The 16,773-nt window shown below is 40.3% G+C and overlaps 2 protein-coding genes across 5 annotated transcripts; both read right to left on the bottom strand.

The window, feature by feature from the left end:
* Positions 1 to 804: 804 nt before the first annotated feature.
* On the bottom strand, positions 805 to 7,900 carry ift52 (intraflagellar transport 52 homolog (Chlamydomonas)). 4 transcript variants are annotated; one of them, XM_076156368.1, is made up of 14 exons: positions 7,868 to 7,893; positions 7,293 to 7,450; positions 6,840 to 6,927; positions 6,311 to 6,440; positions 6,140 to 6,215; positions 5,923 to 5,994; positions 5,705 to 5,831; positions 4,972 to 5,055; positions 4,801 to 4,869; positions 4,552 to 4,706; positions 4,257 to 4,344; positions 4,031 to 4,139; positions 3,797 to 3,942; positions 807 to 2,889 (listed from the first exon to the last, which is right to left on the bottom strand). In XM_076156368.1, exons 2-14 carry the CDS (start codon positions 7,409 to 7,411, stop codon positions 2,851 to 2,853), a joined length of 1,302 nt encoding a protein of 433 aa, XP_076012483.1. In that variant the 5' UTR covers positions 7,412 to 7,450; positions 7,868 to 7,893; the 3' UTR covers positions 807 to 2,850. The 4 variants fall into 4 exon arrangements, with proteins under 4 accessions (XP_076012485.1, XP_076012483.1, XP_076012484.1 ...); XM_076156369.1 differs by lacking the exon at positions 7,868 to 7,893 and adding an exon at positions 7,676 to 7,843 and having other exon boundaries at positions 7,293 to 7,417; XM_076156366.1 differs by having other exon boundaries at positions 808 to 2,889; positions 7,293 to 7,417; positions 7,868 to 7,900.
* Positions 7,901 to 9,154: 1,254 nt separating this feature from the next.
* Positions 9,155 to 14,908, bottom strand: LOC143005410 (serine/arginine-rich splicing factor 6-like). The gene is made up of 6 exons (XM_076156823.1): positions 14,705 to 14,908; positions 13,315 to 13,451; positions 11,418 to 11,539; positions 10,559 to 10,758; positions 10,391 to 10,465; positions 9,155 to 9,963 (listed from the first exon to the last, which is right to left on the bottom strand). Exons 1-6 carry the CDS (start codon positions 14,809 to 14,811, stop codon positions 9,549 to 9,551), a joined length of 1,056 nt encoding a protein of 351 aa, XP_076012938.1. The 5' UTR covers positions 14,812 to 14,908; the 3' UTR covers positions 9,155 to 9,548.
* Between the last annotated feature and the right edge of the window lie 1,865 nt (positions 14,909 to 16,773).

Genomic DNA, 16,773 nt, shown 5'->3' with positions numbered 1-16,773 from the left:
TGCGAGTAAAAATTAACAAATGGAATATTTTGAAAGCAACTGCCGTGCCGTTTCCGGTCTTCTTCAGCCTCCATGTGTGAGCTTGCCTCAGTTACGGGGACAAAGGTTGGCGAGTTCAGCTGTACCATTCCACAAAGAACACGGTGTACCCGAATGCATTTGAGCGAAGATACAGGATGTATTTCACTGTCTTAATAAACACAACACGTTCCAGCTTCGGAAATTAAGAACTATATATCACCATTAAATTTCAGTGAATATTTAGGAGTGTTTATGACATTATGTTACTCTACAATGTTCGCCCATGTTTAACACTGATATTGTCAATCATTATCAACTTAGTTAAAATAATGCTCGGTGGGCATGTACATACTAGGCTTTGTATATGCAAGTCCGGGACATTTGAGGATTTGGCGTATTTGTTTCAGTATTACAGCTGTGTTTACATTCTGTTCCCCTGCCTGGTTCTTGCAAATGGTTCCTTCCTTTCAGCATGGCACTGCACGTGCGCGTTTCCTGACGCTGCAGGGGCACGTGTCTGAGCATGCTGCTTGCCTGACATCATCAGAGCATAGGGTACATTTTTATCACAGATGAGGGGTGGAAAAATTTATTTATATGTATAATATAAAAGTATGCTTATTCTTCCCTTTGATAGCTTTTAAATTATGTTTCTACGTTTGATGGTTAAAAGAGCTATGTACCTATAAGTACAATGTTTTTCCAGTCTTTCCAGAATAACAGGTGCTAAGATCTCTAAACACCCTGAAACAAATAAAAATGAATTCTTTACAAAAACACATCTTCACATACAATTTAATTCACAGGCAACAGCTGTTTCATGTAATCTCATAAGGTTCCATTCAACAGACTGTGACCATGGTAAGCCAATGACAAAAGTCTCCAGAAAGTCAGTAACTAAGTTCAGATGTAAATTTCCTGAAAAAACATGAAATACTACAAAAATCACTGGGGTATAATACAGTAAAAACATCTGACTTCAGTGATTCAGGAGTTACTAGCTATATGTGTTTGTTTCCTTTTATTTTACAGAGTAGACATGAGAAGGGTTGAGTGTTTATCACACTCAGAGTTTGCCCGGATGTTTCTTGAGGAGCAGAGTTTGCCGTCGGTTCCGTATATGGAAGATCTCTCCACACAGATTAGATGGATCTAATGTGGAGGATTATCATTATTAAGGTTTATAGCTGCACATAGGCATTTCAATTTCACTCATGGCTGCCAATGCATCTACAACTGTTGCATATTTAAATATATACATCAATCTGCTTTATTTGATGTGAAGGAATTTTACAGAAGTTACATTTTATGCAACATTTTATGTAACAGGAAGATATAAAAAGCTTAAGAACTTACTTTCCGCATTAAATTACAGTACATACAATGTCTGTCACACACAGCACAAAATAAAAAAAGAGTTGAATGTTTAACGAACAAAAAACAGAAAGGTTATCAGATGTAAGTGTCGTTTTAGTTTTTTCAACATTAAGGCATCTTTAATTATTTTTGCTTTGAACACACACCATTAATTGGCGCTGTGCCCATCCATGTGTGTGAGATCACTAGAGACTTGGGACATTCTGCAACAATGATTACCACCCAAGGGGGTTTGCAAAGAATAAAAAAGAAGAAATGAACAACCCAACACTATGTGCAAGTTGATTGATACGTTTTTAGTCTATAACTGATCATGCCTGTAATATTTTAGTGAAGCAACATAATTCCTGACTCGCTTTCATTTTAACTCATGGGCTAAGATGTTCTTTAGGTTTTCAGAATCTTTCACTGCTACTGTCATGGCTGCTGTTTGAAATGTCGCATAATTTACCATTGAGCATTTTAAATGCATAGGCAGTTTGAATTAAGTGCCATGCTGTTAGAGGTGTCAAGCTCATCACTCTCACGCTCGTTCTTTAGAATAAATATTAGAGGAACATCAAGGTAATGTTACCTTTACTTTAGATTTTTACTTTATTGAACAGTGTTCAATAAAATGCTCACACTGTGAAAAAGCTGAAAGATTTGTCAAGGAAATTTTTAATAAACTTATCTCTTACCCTCTAGAGATTTTCCTTTCATTTACCATGTAAAAAAAACTACACAGTCAAAAATCCCTCACGAGACATGGGAACTAATTTTGTCTCAGGATATTCTGGATGTTTCTTGAAAAATCATTCATCAAGCTTTCATCTTGAAAACAGTAAGCAGAAACATTGTTACACTTGAACTATCTGATAGTGACAGAAATCAGAGCAAAGGCTTTAGCTTTAGTGTATTGTGATCGGTGGTTATTTGTTTTTTGTTAAATATTTTTATTGAAGAAAGCATTTGACATGACAATGAGCATAGTTATGAGACATTTTTAGATGTTTTTTATACACAGAAGGGAAGAAACGGGAAAAAAAAATATTGATTGGGACCTAGGAAATGTGATACACATTACACAACGCACGGGTTGTGTTGGTGATGAATAACTGTGTTCTGTACCAAAGTGATACTGGTGAAGCCGCATTGTCACAGTTCTGTTGGATGGGTTCATGTGTTTAACACATAACCATATACAGAATTTTTTGTTTACATTTAGGGTGGGAAAGAGGCAGAGACAGAAAGAAAGAAGACAGCTAAAACCATAAAGAGAACCAGGCTGTGTAAAGTTCATGATATTTAAGACAACTGTCAATGTTGTCAATTGCCTTTGAAATTCTGATGCAGAATTCATATGGAAAAAAAAAAAAAACGATTAGTAAATCCCAATATTTAAAAGGCAAGAGTTGTATAATCCGTCACCTGATTCACTCCAACGTGAGTGTGTTCATTGAATCAAAATCATCACAGAGTGAAGGGAGCCTCGGCCTCAACATCGTGCTCCTGCAAAGCAAACAAACATAATACGGTCATTCCACACTTTCAACAGTAGCCTGGCTTCAGAAATGTGAAAGGTTGCCAAGAGAGGGATCAAGTTAGTGACCAGCCGCATGTATACAGCACAGGGGTGTGACAGCCATCAGGATTTTTGCCATAACCTGGTTTAGTGTATGCATTGTGCATGCGTTCAAGACATAATACATTAGCTAAATTGTTTGCATGTTCCTTCACTACCCATACCTTGCGTCTTCAGTGGGTGAGACTATGACATGATGAAGGAACATCAGTGTGTCAAAATGTTCTTCTTATAACCACAATGTTAGATTGACCAGTGTCCATATTTGAGCCACAATCTGAAAATCTTACAGATGAAGCCTTCTGTTATTTAATTTCTAAATGTATTGTTCAAGGCCAAATAGTTGTTCAAATGAATATAATCATGAATATATTAATATATACTGTAATGTTTATCACCAGCTGCAGTGATCCAGCAGTTTTATCAAACGGATTTTGTTGGATCAGCTCAATAAAGCGGACTGCATCCAATTTTAAGGACTAATTAATTATTTTACGTTTCTTTGTCAATCCGACTGAACACATATGTAGTCGTTTTATCCAAACGATCAATCAGATGAAATATAGATAAAGGGAAAAAAGTTACAGTTGTTTGTCTGTTCTCATGTTCCTGATCGGACAGATAAGCTGTAGCAGATAAGTCAGGAACACATTTTCAGTTAAAGGCCGTGTCTGTCTGATAACACACAGGAGGGTCTCTGTACCCTCGCCCATATCGCCAACAAGCTCGTTTGAGCAGAAATAAGAACAACGACGGCGAAGCAGATCCAGTTCTGGGTCACGCCAGGGAGCGATCACATGAAACACACCTTAAGCACTGTGAGGTTCCACTCACCTGATTGAGTTTCTTGAACTCTACAACCTGGAAGAAAATGTGTTCCAAAATGTGTTTGGCGTCCCTGTGGTCTTTGTCCAACTTTGCAGTCACGCCAAAAATTTCGCCACATTTCCTCACATAAAACTCGAGGTCATCATCTGTGCCTGTGAGAGGAACAAGTTGAATAATTTCACAGACACATTTTTCCCTAACAAACAGGATATTTAGTAAAATACATGGAGCTACACTTACATTTGTTGGTGAGCTGAGCCAAACGCACTTTCTCAGAGGAGAAATCGTCGTCGAGATCAAACAGCTCCAGCATGGGCGGAGGCAAATCTCTGAGGGCAGGAGGAAAGACCTAAGCGACAGAGACACGCCACCTGAGGTGAGTCAAACATGTACACCACCTTTGAGAAATGAAAAAGATGGATGTAAACATTTTGGGGCTAGAGAGAAAGCTGGGATTGAACCTTACAGCAGGTTGAAGGTGAGGCAGAGGGGTCTCAAACTGTGGCGTGATCAGCTGAAGCTGCTCGTGTTTGATATTGAGTTGCTTGTAAGCACTGCCGAAAAAAACATTTGGTTGCCATTAGCTACAAACAAACAGTTGTCTTCAGGGTTTACATGCTTTATGTTAAGTCTACATATAAGTTCAGTGCAGTCCCTCTAGTGGGGTTATCTATTGACCTGTGATTTGCTCACAATTTGAATTTTGAGGTGCATGTAAGCATAATGACTGATCGTCGTCAAGTTCCCAGGTCTGTTCTCACCTGATGACTTGGGGCAAAGACTCTGTTGACAACCTGAACAAAGACCTGTCGAACAGGGAGGTGAAGTCTGTTGGGTTTTCATCACCCGCTTGCAAGCAACCTCGCAGTTGTTCCGACAGGCACCCCGTGTTGGGCAGCATGGTGTAATCTGTGAGCTTGGGGAACACAAAGGACAAGAGGGGTGTCACACACTTTGCAATACGGCGTTAAAGGCTCCGCTCTCCTGTGAGATACATGAGCTTTCCTGACCTCTGGGTCCTCTGCATCGATCTGATTCAGCTGGATGTTATCAGTCATGAGCCACTGGAGCACCACATCCTAGAGTGACAAAGTTGGATTGGACAGTCAAAAATTCCAGGGTGTAGCCAAACACACATACACACCTTCATTACACAGTGATTAAACACAAACTATACTCACCAATATCTTATTGTTCTCCTCTTTGTCAACATACTGGTCGCTGAACATGTGACAGGAACCCAACACTGCCAATTTGCCGGCTTCCTTTAACATACACACAACATAAGACACTTTAAACGTCTCCTCAAGTTATACATCCACAAGTATAAGGAAGATTTTACACCTGCTGCCCGTTATGGCAGGTATGAATTTGTGGTTACACTCTGGTGCGAACCAAACAGGTTAGCTCTGGTCTGCTAAAAAAATCGGTGGTCTTGGCCTGTGTACAGTGAAACCTGGTATCGTGCGTTGCGGGTGAAAACACATTTTTACAACACAACAACCCAGATCAGAGCACCAATCAAAGGATAGGCCGTGGATTATGGATTTTGTGAACATGAAATACATATAAATGAGTATAGCAGCCCCAACTAGAATGAGGAAGAAGAGGAACAACTGATAATGGTGCATGAAGGTTCAAACGATGCCCTCTGAAGAAAAAAAAGTTTGACGAAAAAGACAAATTCTCATATTATGACATCTGCACACTTTTGTACAGTTGTTGCTTGTCAGGTCTTAAAAAGGAGCAATAACATTGCAACGTGGTGAGCTTGAGGAGACATTTTGCGTCATGAAGGAGAGCACTTCTAGTCCTGACCAATCAGCATCACTGTTTGCTTTACCTCCTTTAGTGCAATATGAAAACAACCCTCAGTGCAAGGACACAGAGAAAAACAAACACTATGGCTCTGACCTTGCCCTCGTAGAAGGCCAAGACGGTCCTGTTGACGGGATAGCAGACTGAGCCGGTTGAAAGAACAGCCACTGCAGGCTTTATCACACTCAAGGTGGCACCATACGGGTACACAAACGTGAGAGCCCTGCACAAATGCAAAGGAGAGATAAGTCAAACACCCACTAAACACTGTACAGACTTCAAGACAAGACAGAGGTAACGAGTTGGATGTTTACTGTGAATTGTTCCCAACGCTTTCTTCGTCTGCGATTCCCGTCACCGTTTTCCCAGCAGCTTGACTGATCTCTCTAAACAAGAGAGGAGAACAGATACCTTTGAGCTGCAGCATTCAAAAGTGGTAACATAAGACTAAATCAAAAACACATAAATCTTTTTAAATGAATACACTGCATAAAAAACAGAGATATAACACAACATAAGAGACATACAAACCTGTTCAGTACACCATCAGACACTAGTGCCTCTTTTGGATGAAAATATTTGTAATAAGCGGTCCTCACAACAGCATCTGGAATATGGATCAAGAGATGAAGGAAACAAACACAGTAAGCACCACAGACCGAATAAATGAAGCCAAGAATCAATTTATTTCATTATAGGCACCGTTGTTGATGGCTATTCCAAACTCTTCCAGGAGAAAGTTGACGTTGGTTTCGTATTTCACTTCTCCTCCTTCACCTAACATGACCAGGGCGTTTCCTCCCGCATCCAAGTACTGCTTAAGCACCTCCAGCTGAAACAAGAGTGGGACAATATGGGCTTCAATTTTATTTGCTTGGAAGAAATGAGAACTGAACTTTGTCCTTTGTCACAGTGCATACATGCTGTTTCACACACAAATGCATGTCACACACATCAGAAAGTCTTGCACCCCCTCCTACACATACACACTTGCACCAGAGGGGGCACCGCAGGGCAGCCAGCAGCCAGCGCCCGTGGAGCAGATTGGTGTTCGGTTCCTTGCTCAAGAGCGCCTGGCAGCAAACTGGCAACTCTTCCGCTGCCAGTCCACGCAATTTGGTCCACAGGGGGCTCGAACCTGCCACCCTCCAGTTCCCAAGCCGAGTGCCCCATGGACTGAGAAAAGTACCCCTTCAGTTTATACTGAAAACAAATAGGAAGGTTCCATCACCTCTGATGCTGTGAACTTCTCCCTCGGGCCTGCAGTAATCCACAGCTTGACGTGCTTGAGCCTCTCTGGAGAAAGCTCCTCTTTCAAACTTGAATATAAAGAGTAGAGGAGAGTAGATCCTTACTGTCGCCCAGGGGCAATGTGGTGTACAGCAAGCACTCAAACAAAAGGACAGACATCAACGTCATATAACATTGATGTCACACATTACACACAAATGCTATTGCTATTATTGTGGCACACTTCCAAATTCATTTTAATTCAGACTGAGACACCACAACCAACAAACCATACTGATAAGATGCATCAACAATAAAGCTATGGAGCTTCTTAAAAAACACACTTTTTAAGAGCTATCAAATAGCATGGGGTCAAAATTCTTTTTCTTAAAAATGTAATTGTGCAAACCTACAGTGACACTGAAGTTTATCCTTAAAATAAAACTGACTTTACCTTTGTATTTTCCACTGAGCTCTGAGTCTCTTCTGCATGGATTTGTATCCATTGTTGATGGTGAACACCTCTTTCTTGGAAGCATTAAACACCACAGTATTGTGCTGATCCTTTTCCATGTTTGCCTGCACCCACACACATAGAAACGAGTGGTAAGTCTGTAAATCATAGCACAGTTCATCAGCCAAGAACTCTAACCATCTCTAAGTTAATTACAGCATCACTGCCTCAGCTGTGCATTAGATTACCAAAAACACGTTACCAAGGGAAATTAAACAACATTCACTAACAAATGTTAGGCGATAGGCGCTCAATCAGACTGTGATATCATGATTAGCATACACTGTCATACCGTAGCAAAATATAGCGATTAGCAAGCTAACCTTAGCATTAGCCCACAAGCTTTATACTAGATGCGAGTTTATCGTCATGTTCCCATTACGGACTACAAATAACTTTCTTCTAATCGATGTATTTGTTCTAAAATCACCCCTGGGAAACTGTTCGCGTATACTAGCATTTGCTACCACTAAATTAACGTCTTAATGTTTAAAATGTTATTTTCCACAAGTTACCTCGGAAGCTCTTAGTAGTGATGCATTATGGGTATAGTTGGTAACCAGGGGCGCTAGCCACATAGCAACCACGCGTCATTTCATGAGATAATTCCAAGGCTTTCTGTGGTTACATTTCTCAATATTATCTTTCTTATATCTCATCATAAGTGAACATTGAGCATTAGTACGGCCGTCGTTTGAGTTGAATCGTGCTCCATTCAAACTATCAGACCTGACAAAAACACGAGTTCAGGCTTCTGGCATTTACGAGGGTGCTTTGATTTCATTTACATAAAATAAGTAGTTTTATTTGTTTGCATCACCAAATTGTAGTAATTGTAGACATGAATGGATCCGCCTTACCACCCCCCATAATGACATCATAAATTATGTCACAGATGAAAGCTAGTGTGCACACTATGAGGGATAAATAAGGACTGAAGCAAGCCCACGTCCTGCTGCTCCTGTATGAGGCTTTGGCTGTTGACACTGATCAGATCATCTGAGCAGACATCCCTGAACCAGAGATGGAGTCGGACTGTTGGCTGGTGTCTCAGTTCATGCTGCACAGCCAATCCTATATGTCCCTGCATCAACATCAATTTAGTGCCTCACAGTGGTCATGGCAACCCTGAGTCCAGGCAACCCAATGATAGTCACACCAATGAGAAGAATTACACTCCAGGTGACGTAAAAGTGGATCCTATCAAAAACAGTGTGCTGCTAGCCAGTGAGGATGAACAAATGGTCACAAATGGGAGGTAATCTGTCCAACTACAGTGACACGCCTCCAAGAGAACTCAAGAGAGTGAAAAGCAGACTCAAGTATTCAGGTCCAACGCAGAACAAAAAATAAAATAGTAGTCGCCTAATCCAAAACTGAATGATGAACAGATGGAACTATGAGGTTATCAGGCAGTGCATGCACCAAGAGGACAAGATCACAATACAGCTCATCCTGAACTCACCTGGAGGAAACAGAAAGACCTTTAGTCCCACCACCCAGACTGTATGTATGGATCATTTGCTTGTTTGTTACACCATCATGTTATGCACGGTCAAGGAATACCTCTAAAATAGGAAAATGGTATAAGAGGTTCCCAAGTACACTTGGATAGAGTTCCCGCAGTCCTGGGATCTAGGACCACTTTGCAGACCTCTGATAAGTGAATGTAAATAATGTGTGGTAGATAAAAAATACTCAGTACTAATATAGGTTCTGAAAAATGTACTGCTCTAATATCCACATTCAAACATCATGAAGCACCTTTGGTTTCTCCAGCTGTTGGAAGAGGCAGACAATACTTGAAATACACTTTATTTGACTCAAATGAAACATTACAAATTGGTTAGCTTCAAAATGTCAACGTGGTATGGAGGATGACTAGTTAAACACATTTGCTACAGCACATGCCAATGATGATGTCACTGTCACAACCTTCCTTTCATTTTGACTTGGAATACAGACAAACGAGCTTCAGCAAAAAAACTTCTGAATTTAGAAAGAATTTGAGAAATTGAGAAACTGTTATGACAGCTTTCATCAAACCCTGACAAGACATTTCACTCAAAAGAGTAGAACCAAAGTTGTTTTTCCTTCTAGTAAAATAAAATACAGATGATTTAACAATCGAAATAGTACAAATCTGTTAACATCACAAACATTCCAAGGGGACATGACTGGGATGTAATTCAGCATTCATTGATTTTTCATTTTCTTTAACATCTTGTAACAAATTGGTGAGTATTGGGAAACTGATCTGGATCTAGAACGGGACTTGGAGCGGGACTCAGAACGCTTGACCGGGGAGTTGGAGGCCCCACGATCCTTGCAGGGAGATTTAGAGGACTTCTTATTTCTGCTCTGTGACCGGGACCAGCTCCGAGACCTCTTACTGACCGATCTCTCCTTAGAACGACTTTGGGATTCGCGCTCGTTCTTGAATTTTGATCTGCTCTTGGAGCGTGACTTACGAGTGTCTGAGCGGGAGCGAGACTTCTTGTTCTTGGAGGGACTGCGTGATTTGCGAGACTTCTCCGGGGATTTAGAAGGGGACCCTCCCTTGGATCTGGACTTTGATCGAGACTTCTGTCCTGACCGGGAGCGGCGCTTGCTGCGAGAAAAATAAGACAGAATGGAATTTTCATTAATGAAAGGTTTAACAATTTTTTATTTTTTTTTTTAAATCCTAGAGTTTATTACTTGAACAGCGCCACTGTCTTTAAGTGCCTACTCTGGGGAAATGTTGAGCCTCTTTAAATGCTTTATGTGTAAAGTGCCTTGAGATAACTTATGCTATATAAATAAAGTTGTACTGAATTGGGTAAGAATGGGTTTTCTATGATGACACGGAAGTGGAATTCCAGGAAACAAATATGTAATTTGTCAGGTTCCATCTCAACTTCTCTTAAACATTTCCAAACCTAGATAACATGACATGACATTTTCCCATTTCACGACTTTTGCAGGATTGAAGCTGTGATGACTGTAGCTTGAAAAAATATGAAAAATGTATATTCAAAGCCTCCTGCCACACTTACTGTGAGCGAGACCTGGAACGGCTGTGAGAACTCTTGCTTCTCCGGCTGCGAGAGCGGCGTCTGCTACGAGACCTGTTGATTACACATAATAACCCCCAATGTTAATAAAAAAACAGTAGAAAGCACATAAACAAATGCATCTGTGCACTGTCCAAATACACTTTCCTGGATCTGCTTCCAGAATAGGAGCGCCGGCCCTGCGTTTTGTCTTCCACCAGATGAACCTTTCTTCCGTTGATATCGGTGCCATCCAGCTTCTCCAGGGCTCGTTTCAAGTCCGAGCGGGACCGAAATTCAACAACACCCTCATTGGCCCGTCCTTTATGCGCATCGGCATAGGTTACCTCCCCAGCTTGCCGCATAAAATCCTAAAAAGAAACAAACTCAGTTTTGGCTCAATATGGCAGAGGAAACAAAAAGCACACTCAAGATTGGAAGGTTCAGGAAGGAATGACTATCTGAATCTATGTGGAGTTGCTCGCTTGCTTTTGCACTGTATGCTGAGTGCATTGAAGATTAGAGCAAGAGGTGACTGCACTGCTACTTCCTCATCATTCCCACAACAGAAAGGCAACTTACTTTCTGATCCTGAGGAGACAATGTGATTTGTATTCAAATCTCATGCGTGCAGAGCTTTGGCTAAAAGCTTCTGACTACATATTGTGTTTTTTAATATCTAAAGTCATTGAATTGTTCCCCACCAACTGAAGTACAGACTATTTCTTTCCCCCGCCACTGCCTTGTGTTACCGTGCTGGTAAATGGAGCTTAAAATATGTTTGACTTGTACAAAAAACAAAAACAAAACAGCAGGAAATTGAGAGGCGTGTTGAGGAGCACCTGCGCTTACCAAAAACATGCAGGGAGCCATTACATCATGTTGGCATTCTGGCAAATGGACAAAGCCGGGCGTCATCCATTATTACATTACATTACATTACGGTCATTTAGCAGACGCTTTTATCCAAAGCGACTTACAATAAGTGTGTTCAACAAAGGTGTTCAACAAAGGTAGATAAAACCCTCACCTTAAGGTCCTGCCAGCTGCACCGGCTCGACAGGTTCTCCACTATGATGCGGTGTTCAGTGCGTACAGGCGGCCCGTACTTGTCCCTGCCAGAGCGACTCCAACTGCTGTAACCGCCGCTGCCTTCAATAAAGACACAATAAATTCAATTAAAATACCATGACAGACTAGACGTGTGTGGATGCCGAAAGGGTTGAATAACCAACAGCAAGTTCAGACTGGACCTGTACTACTTTGGCTGTGCTATTAAGTTAGAATTAGACTACCATGTGCTGTCAACTTTTCATCAAGTATCAGTCTCATCGAGTGTCAAGTACAGGAGTCAGGTGATAAAATTAGGGCAATGGTATTACGTTTAGCTTTGGTAGCCCGGAGCCTAGTTGATTTGCATTTAAGTTATGCTGTTAAGGTCCATTTATAAAGTGCGAGCAAGTTGAAACCCATTAAGCACTTAGGGAATCAGCAGTACTCTGTGTCCTGTACACAAGAACGGAAAATCATTCCATAACAAACTGGACTGCATTTTCCTGCGTCAACATACACATTTTGAAATGCAACTTGAAGTGCGGGATGAGCCTCCTGTAACCAAAGATTGATCAAAATTTATTACCATCTAACTTCAATGTAAGAAGCAGAAAATCTCGACTGTTATGCAATTAATATCAAGACAAAGTTAACTGTGCTTTATATATATATAATCAATCATTTTGATCAAAATATATACATATATATATATATATATATACAGCCTGTTTGAAATGAATCATCTAAATAGGCTTTATTCTATGATGGAACCTACAATTTTAACACCTAATTCACACATTTGCATTTTATCTCCTCCATCACAGAGGTCCAAATCTGCCTCTTTACTTGAAGCTTTAGGATGGACTTGAATTGAAATGCGATTGGTCGGATGACAATTACAGCCCAAGAACCAGAGGAGGGAGTGGGTTGTTTATTACTCTTTGAACTTACGCAACAATCTAGTATCTCTTTTGCTGCACAGAATCTATTTGTTAATCAATAGGACAGAGATGGCACCTACCAAAAGACATTTGTTCTACAACAAACCACTGGGAGGCAGTCAATGCAGCTGAAAACCTGCTGGCTTGGTCCTCTGCAACTTGTCTTGCAACAGTAAAACCAACAGGATTCCTCACCCATCACCCTTGTCTATAGGATGCTGTCATCATGGCTTCCGGTTATGTCAATCAATGGTCAAAGGGCAAAGGTCACACACACATTGTAAGGGGAAAGCCTGGGCGGGCCAAACAGGTCAGGCTGTCATCTTTACCCTCAATGGACTTGGACCCAGCCCGCAGTGGACTCTTTCAAATTGAAACATCAAGCACTTTGTTAATGTCGAAGGCAAACTGAATACATTATTGCTTCACATGTCTTGCCGTCTGTTTAACATTACTTCTGGGCTTTGTTCACATCTTGTCTCACTGTATAAAAGCTTTATTTCTACGTACGGTAGCATTGTGGACCCATCACGGCCTTCCAGTTATTAGATTTCCTACTCTCAAACAAAACCGGAAAATGAAAAACAGAACCTGCATCTTATTTTGAGATGTTTTTCCTTTTGAGTATTTTTACAGAGTAAAACACAAAAAACTCAATATCAATTAGTACAAACTGCAAATTGGACACAATCTCTAAATATCTTTTCAAATAGTTAACTGTAGGCTGTATGTGTGTTATATTGATCCAGACGGCAGGAATCGGATGACAGGATAAATCTACAATGCAGTGGTTCCCAAACTTTTTCTGCAGGGCCCCCCTTTTACAGATGAGACGGCTTCACTTACCCCGAGTCATGTTGCCATTATAAAAGTAATTAGGCATGAAATCTGAGAACGGCATGTGTGTTATGTATGTGTAACCTCTGAACTTACTGCGTCCCCCATAGCCATCTCTCCGCGGACCACGGGCATGCTCAATGACCACTCGCTCTCCACACAGCTCCTTTCCGTTTAGCTCATACACCGCGTCATCTGCATCCCGCATGTCCTCAAACTCCACAAAGCCGTACCTGCAAGAGATCAACACGCTGTGTTTGAATAGACGTGTGTCTGAACAGCTGGTGTATCATTTACTCCACAAATGTCTGTGATCATGTCAAGACGACATCATATATTTAGCAGAGCTAATGGTAGTGCCTTCAACATTCTTGCCTATTCCAGTCAAATAAGGAAATACTGTTTAACCTACGTGAAGCTATCAGCAAATGGATAACACTCTTATCTTATCTGAATGTGGGTTTTAAAACTAGTTGGGTGCCTGCTAAACTCCCATTTACTGCCAGCAGATGCCCGTTGTGGGCCTGTAAAGCCCTTTGAGACATTGTATGTGATACTGGGTTAAGCAAATTAATTAAATTTGATTTAATTAGACATTGACCTTAACAATGTTAGGCAGAAGTTTCTAAATGTTTTCTAAACAAAAGTAACTGAAGTGTTGAAACGTTTCAAAGCCGCCACATTATCATCTTTTAAAGTCCTCATTACATATGTATTAAATTCACTGTTCATTACTGCATTTACTAATTGTATCTACAATATAGTATGTGAAGATGAACTTGCTCAATTTCTCTTACGAGAGGAGAACTGAAAATGTTACTACATCAGACAATCTGTCATCTTGCAGAGGCTCTACATATAAATCGTAATCCAATTGCGATTCAAGAAAAGTGCCTTTAACCTCAAAAACAGTGAATTTCCATATAACTGGCTATCAATAAGTCAAGCTAAATCACCATCCTAAAAAGTAGTCTTCTTCCCTTTTTGACATAAAGTATTACATTTTTGCTATTAGTCAAAATGATAGCGCATCAAAAGTTCAAATGTCGATTACATTACACACAAATTCTGCATGAAATCATAAGAGAATTCTTCTTTTGGCCCTAGAATGATTCCGCTTCTAGCAGACATCACTCCGTCTCTACGAGTGGAAGGATCGGGGGATGTAAATACGCTGTGCAGCCCCGAGGGCCTCGACATCCAGAACGTAACATTTGAGACAAACAATAACTTTAAAAAGTCTCTTAATCGTTATTGTTGCAGCATTGTTAGCAAATTGTAAACAATTAGCATCAGCCACTGTTACTTTAGCTAGCGTAGTTTCGCAAACAAAGCATGAACGCTCACATAGCACAACAAGGAACACTACATTCTAGTTGTTTCTACTTAGTTAAATATGTACATAACATTAACTTAGTTGTTGCCTTTGAGGCATTTGAGCGCCTGCGTGTTCGTGGCTAACATGACGTTAGCTTAGCAATGTTACCCATTTTTCAGGTCGATTTCCAATAGTTTGCCATAGCCGCTAAAGAATCTCTGCATGTCCTTTTCTCGAACATGGTTGCTCAGCTTGCCGACATACACCCGCGGCATCTCGAACAGCCAAGATAACTTCTGTCAGAGTTCAAACACTCGCGTAAGAGTCAGAGATCAAGCTGAAGAGGGTCTGCTTGGTAACGAATTTAATAAAGCTCCTTTCCGGTGTCAAGTTAGCGCAAATAAGAACCGGAAGCTAAACGATAACACTTTTCTCAGTCACATTGCTACATGTCTCAGATTAGCATTGAATTTATCAAAACTACTCGTTCAGCCTCCACATCATCCAGTCACTTGTGTGTACACAATAAAAGCTATTTCTTATTGTTTTAAACAAAATGCTAATGCTTTCTCACGTACATGCAAATTATCATGTTCAATTGTGATCTGCTATTTTCTACATAATCAATTGCTTATGCCATGTTGATCTAAATGTATTATACTGGTTCTCTGTTGAATAGTCTGACCTTGCAAAACATTTAGGCATTAGTTCATTGTTTAAGTCATTACATACAAGTTGTCATAATCTGTCATGTATATTTTCTCTGCATTTCGTTTAGATCTTTTTGTAAATGTGTCCTGACTTGATGAATTGCTCTCAGATGAAGCTTGACTTTCACTAATAAAGGCAAGTATTTGAAGTATTAGATCAACCAATGATCAAGCAGGTCCCTAAAATAGTTCAGAGGTGCATCTCGTGAACAGAGCACAACAGTGTTACAATGTCTGACTATGGAAGAACAAGCAAATGAACAAGGTCATCACCCTCATACATACATTTATATAGTTTACATGAGAGAGTACTCTGTTCTTTTGACTCAGCATTTTGACGTTATCATTTTATCTGTAATCAATGACACAAAGATTTGTCATTCTGATGGCACGGACATGTTCAGAGACATAAATATTTAATTTGAGAGCTAAATTAAGGATTTTGAGCAAGCTTGCATTTGCAGGTAATTCATTGTGTGGTGCTCTTTGTACTAAATGTTTTGAGAAATGCACTTACTGTTTTGATAATGTAAAGGATGATTCTAGAGATGAACCAAAGACACGGAAAAAAAACTGTTAGATACACAAGTACAATAGAAATAGTGCATTTCTTACGCATTCTCCCACATACACGCTATATTCATTTTCTACCTTTGTGACAGGATTAAACACATAACTTCCATATCTATGAGAACACACACCAATAAATTTGTGTCTTAGACTACATGCATCTGTCCGACATGCCACAAAGGTCATGTTAAAATAAAATATTGCCACCTGCATTATTTGTAAAGAGAGTGTAGATGATCGGATTTGTTATACTAAAATGATTATCATGCATCCCTGGTCTCTACAGGACTTGTTCAACAGAATAAGTTAATATATGCAGCGGAAGCATATAATTAGGAGCATAAGGAGAAACTTATGGAATAGCAAGTGCCTGCCTGTTAGAGACACAAAGGGAAACTGTTCAGTCTGTAAGAAGAATTTGTCTTCCTCTGCTGGCAGATTGAGGACCTTCAATTGCTTCAATTGTCCACAACGTTTGTCATTTGACACACCAGGATTTCGATTAAGCAACTAAAATACCCAAACTTTTGTGATATTCATTTGAATTATGCAGTTAGATGAAATTAAGTTTTAATTTAGAAACCAGTCCAGTGAACTCTTTATATGACATCCTCTCCTCTCCTCTCCTCTCCTCTCCTCTCCTCTCCTCTCCTCTCCTCTCCTCTCCTCTTCTCTCCTCTCCTCTCCTCTCACAGATGGTGACCTGCACATCTCCATCAGTCACCTCAAACTGTTACTGGACGAGTTCAGAGACATGTTATGGTAGGCAGAGACAAACCCAAGACCACGTCATTTGCAATCTGTTCTCTCTTTTTTTGTCTTTCTCTGTTTCTTTGTTGCTCGTTGCTTTCCATGTCACAATCTGTCTCAGTAGACCTCCCTATCCATGATACATCACCCTGTGAGTCCATATTCACTCCTGTTGATGTCTTACACATGGCCAAGGCCCTACTGTCA

This window comes from Genypterus blacodes, unplaced genomic scaffold, assembly GCF_046128005.1.
Source record: "Genypterus blacodes isolate CSIRO-AG114 ecotype Tasmania unplaced genomic scaffold, CSIRO-AGI_Gbla_v1 ptg000070l_1, whole genome shotgun sequence".
In the NCBI taxonomy this organism is placed as follows: Eukaryota; Metazoa; Chordata; class Actinopteri; order Ophidiiformes; family Ophidiidae; genus Genypterus; species Genypterus blacodes.
The sequence above is the reverse complement of the archived record's forward strand: the minus strand, read 5'-3'. Positions and strand labels throughout refer to the sequence as shown.

What these genes read in the sequence shown, in the direction of transcription:
- ift52 (XM_076156366.1), bottom strand. Translation starts at nt 7,411, where the DNA reads ATGGAAAAGGATCAGCACAATACTGTGGTGTTTAATGCTTCCAAGAAA. An exon ending in AGAAGTTCACAGCATCAGAG is followed by an intron (nt 6,441 to 6,839) that starts GTGATGGAACCT and finishes CTCTTGTTTCAG; the next exon opens with CTGGAGGTGCTTAAGCAGTA. An exon ending in TCTTTGCCCCAAGTCATCAG is followed by an intron (nt 4,345 to 4,551) that starts GTGAGAACAGAC and finishes TTTTTTCGGCAG; the next exon opens with TGCTTACAAGCAACTCAATA.
- LOC143005410 (XM_076156823.1), bottom strand. Translation starts at nt 14,811, where the DNA reads ATGCCGCGGGTGTATGTCGGCAAGCTGAGCAACCATGTTCGAGAAAAG. An exon ending in TCCTATTCTGGAAGCAGATC is followed by an intron (nt 10,466 to 10,558) that starts CAGGAAAGTGTA and finishes ATGTGTAATCAA; the next exon opens with CAGGTCTCGTAGCAGACGCC. An exon ending in CGTTCCAGGTCTCGCTCACA is followed by an intron (nt 9,964 to 10,390) that starts GTAAGTGTGGCA and finishes TTTTTCTCGCAG; the next exon opens with CAAGCGCCGCTCCCGGTCAG.